The sequence below is a fragment of the Triticum aestivum genome, chromosome 6A (assembly GCF_018294505.1).
Source record: "Triticum aestivum cultivar Chinese Spring chromosome 6A, IWGSC CS RefSeq v2.1, whole genome shotgun sequence".
Lineage (NCBI taxonomy): Eukaryota > Viridiplantae > Streptophyta > Magnoliopsida > Poales > Poaceae > Triticum > Triticum aestivum.
In genome coordinates this window covers 598481893-598485744 of record NC_057809.1, presented here as the reverse complement: position 1 = coordinate 598485744, position 3852 = coordinate 598481893, and the positions used below count along the sequence as shown (strand labels likewise).

Genomic DNA, 3852 nt, shown 5'->3' with positions numbered 1-3852 from the left:
AGGGACACAACACACACAGAAGAGGAATGGATAAGGAGGAGACGCAAGGATGGCGGTGACGGTGACGGAGAGAGTTGAGGACGGCGCGGGTGGCACGGCAACAACATGCCGTGCGCGTGCTCGGCGCATGCAGTGACAACCGGCAAGATCGCCGTCAATCGGAGAGAACGGCCGTGACGAAGAGTTGGCAACAGTGAGGCAAATCTACTATGGCGGTCGGGGTGTGAGATGCGGGGAATGGGCTAAAGTTTATGATGAAATGATGGTAGGGGGTTATGTAGTTAGGGTATAACAGTGCCGATTTTTTTTGCAAGTGTTACGGAAAGGATATGCCAACGGCCTGATGTGGAAGAACAAGAGAACGATGTGAGCCGAAATTTACACGAAGTAAAAAAACTGAGCACCAAACAACTAGTTCCACCTTCGCGTGTAATATGGGTGGTATAACAAACTCTATTATCTTTCTTAATTAATGATGGGTGGTATAACAGACTCTATTATGTTTTTTAATTAATGAATGAGGCAAAGCTTATGCCTTCAGTTCGTAAGTGTAGCATTATTGCAATATTTCGGTCAGGAGCCTCGCTTTCTAAAACGCCTTCACACACCTGTCTGGCAGTCGAGCCATTGCATATACATCACGTCATGTTTGTAAAAGAGAGATTTTCCCAAAATGTTCACATTAAACTACAGATTTTGGCAAGTAGTGGAATAACCAGACCTATCTTTCATGTTACTGGTAGTCTAAGTCTGGTACGCTACGTGCCCATCATCATCAGGGCCATCAGATCAGACTGAGAAAAGAAATGGCGCCACAGAGGCAAAAGCCATTCAAATACAACCCCCAAAAGCGCTACCTGCTGCCACCACTACTACTTCCTCTAGCTAAACAACCAAAAGTAGAACTAAATCGTCCACTAGGACTACCAGCTTGTGCATGCATGCCAGCTCTAATCTACAATCTGCTGAGTACATAGTGCTACTTAATTAACTACTCCGTTTCCACGGCTGCATTCACGCACCCGCGCGACTCCGGCGCGATCACTGGGGCTGCTGCTTGCCGGACTTGAGGCCGGACGGCTCGCCGCCCTTCGCCATCTGGGGCGCCGTCTTGGAGGAGGCCGCCATGTGCTGCTGCTTGCGCTTGAGATCGGCGAGGAGCTGCTCGTTCTCCTGGGCCAGCAGCTGTGCTTTCCTCCGGAGCCGCTCGTTCTCCTGCATGATGCACAGGTTCTCCAGGTACAGCTCCGTGTTCGCTCGCTCCATCCTCCACGCCCTGCTAGCCACCTGCACCACATTCACATCCATCTATAGTTAGATACTAGATAGTATTCAAACACAAACACATTCCAAATGTTTGTGCTTGATTCAAGAACAACTAGCACCTAGCAGCACTCAAGATTCAAGAAAGAAGGCAAGAAATGCACCAAAGATGGATTGTGAAAATGCAGTGCTACTTCTTCATATACCTCTTTCTGAGGTGCTGAAATGGTAGTACTCGGGCTCGGAAGACTGGCACTTGTAGCAGAGGAAGAAGAAGGCTAGCTAGCTCGAGTGGGGGAGAAAGAACTTGTGGTGTGGGGAGAGGAGACGGGAGAGGGCGTATTTATAGGCCCGCGCGCCCCAGCAAAGCAGTGGATGGAAATGTGCATGTGACCGAATCCAGTTACTACTCCAGTGTTCTCCTGCACAGCTTGAATGCAGGCCGAGCTGCCTAGGGCTCTCAAGGATGTGTACAGTGTACATTCATGGTTGTGGTTAGCTGTCAATGAGAAAGTGTGATGATGGTGATGAATTGATGACGCACTTCTGGTTCTCCGTCCAAAGATACGCAATCATTCTTATTCTCGGCCGTGCCGCGCGCTTCTCCCGGCTGACAGCATTTCCAACGCATTCATCCCAGTCTCTCTCCCTTCACAAACGGTCAAACTTGGAGCTTACACAGTGCACCAAAGAATTCGTAAACCAGGTGCATGCATTCTCCACGAATTGGTAAGATTTCCTTGGAGTACTAGCATTATCCTTGGGGAAAATGAGAAAGGGCAACTCCAACACTGATCACCGAATGGATGACACTAAATGATTCGATGACACTAAATGAGTTCGTGGACAGCGGACGGGGCGCCAACCATCCAACCGTAGTCACGAGATGTCTGGCCATTTCAAATGTTTCAAACACAAATTCTGACAAAATTTAGTCTAAACAGATGAAAGTAGTACCCATCCCTCCAGTCTCTCTCTCCAGAAACGGTCAAACTTATGGAACACAGCCCTGAAAAATTTGCAAACCGGCCAGGTGCATGCATCCCCGACGAATTGGTAAAAATGAGTATTTGGTTTTTTTAGAAAACTTCGGATCTTTTCATGGCAGTATAAAAAATAAACACAGAAATAAAAAGATTTGCATCCATGTTCATAGATCACGTAGCAATGACTACAATTACGGGAGCGACCCAAAGGAATGCCCTCCTCATCACCGCTCTATTATCGGAGATAGGCCAAACTTGTTGTACTACCTCCGTCTAGGTGAATAAGTCATTCACGTAGTTCTAGGTCATCGATTTGAGGAATTAAATATGTGTTATATGTCATGAAAAGTAGATCACTAGATTTCTACAAGGATGTAGTTTCTAAATATATATATTTTGTCACATATAATACATATTTAGATAGTTAAATCGTCAACCTAAAACTACGCGAATGACTTATTCACCGAGACGGAGGTAGTAGTAGAAAATCGGTAAGTCGACATGATAAGGCCCATCAGAACCAGCGTACTAGAATAGCACTCGTCGCCGATGAAGAGAAGTATACGTCGAATGGATCCAATCCGTACATACACGAATAAAGACTGGATCTAAGCAGATCCACCGAAGACCAGAATGAAACCGAATCCCGCAAGATCTATCAGAGACACACCTTCACACACTCTCTGATGACGCAAGATGCATCACCAGAGCACGGGCTAGGCGAGGAGAATCTTATTCCTACTCCAGGGAGCTGTCATCGTTTCGTCTTCCTGATCAGGATACAAAACCTAAATGAACTCACAAGAACACCTAAAAATGGAGCAAGATTCCTCCCGCCGGCAGGGGCCGGGGTCCACCGCACCAAGGGAGGCAGAAGAACCCTGAGCCTTTTTCTTATAGAGGAGTTGTAGTTGCGTCTAAAAAATGAGTAGTATTATCCTTTGGAATATGTTAAATGTGCGTAACTGATTGAAATTTGTGTACAATGACAATAACTTGTTTTTGACTATTGTATCTGGAGTATTATCCTTGAGGATAGACCATGTAATGACATTGCAATGACCGAGATATTTTTGTGGCGGCCACCAAGGTTACTGTGGTGAACAAAACAAAGCAATTTTTTGGGATTCTCCATGGCTCAAGGATATTGGCCTGAGAGACATCGCCCCAAGATCTACAAGCTCTCGCACAAGAAGAGTTGCATTGTAAGAAAGGCGCTAATGGATACCTTGTGGGTTAGCGACATTGACACCCACCATGACATTCCTTTGGAGCACATTTTAGGAACTCCTCACCCTTTGGAAATATCCTCTCATATTTACTCTCCCAAGGAATTCAAGACACCATAGCTTGGGAATTCACTTCCGATGAAAAGTACTTCGTGTCCTCGGCATATACAAGGCTCAATCTGCTGGAATCGCCTCCATTGTTATGGTTCCAATGGTTTAGATGGTCTGAGCTCCCCTTAAATGCAAGTTTTTCGTGTGTCTTCTCATCCAAAATAAAAGTGCGGGCGACCGGTAGATTGCATCGCCATGGATGGACGAATTGCGGCATGTGCACTCTGTATAAGTGAGTGCATGAGTCTATCGTCCATCTCATT

At 46.1% G+C, this 3852-nt stretch overlaps 1 protein-coding gene across 1 annotated transcript; it reads right to left on the bottom strand.

Annotated features, from left to right (window-relative positions):
* Positions 1 to 673: 673 nt before the first annotated feature.
* LOC123131251 (protein LITTLE ZIPPER 3-like) lies at positions 674 to 1567 on the bottom strand. Its single transcript, XM_044550971.1, has 2 exons — positions 1470 to 1567; positions 674 to 1287 (listed from the first exon to the last, which is right to left on the bottom strand). The coding sequence occupies exon 2, from the start codon at positions 1264 to 1266 to the stop codon at positions 1042 to 1044; it is 225 nt and encodes a 74-aa protein (XP_044406906.1). The 5' UTR covers positions 1267 to 1287; positions 1470 to 1567; the 3' UTR covers positions 674 to 1041.
* Between the last annotated feature and the right edge of the window lie 2285 nt (positions 1568 to 3852).

Coding starts and splice junctions, on each gene's coding strand:
- LOC123131251 (XM_044550971.1), bottom strand. CDS start 1,266: ATGGAGCGAGCGAACACGGAGCTGTACCTGGAGAACCTGTGCATCATG.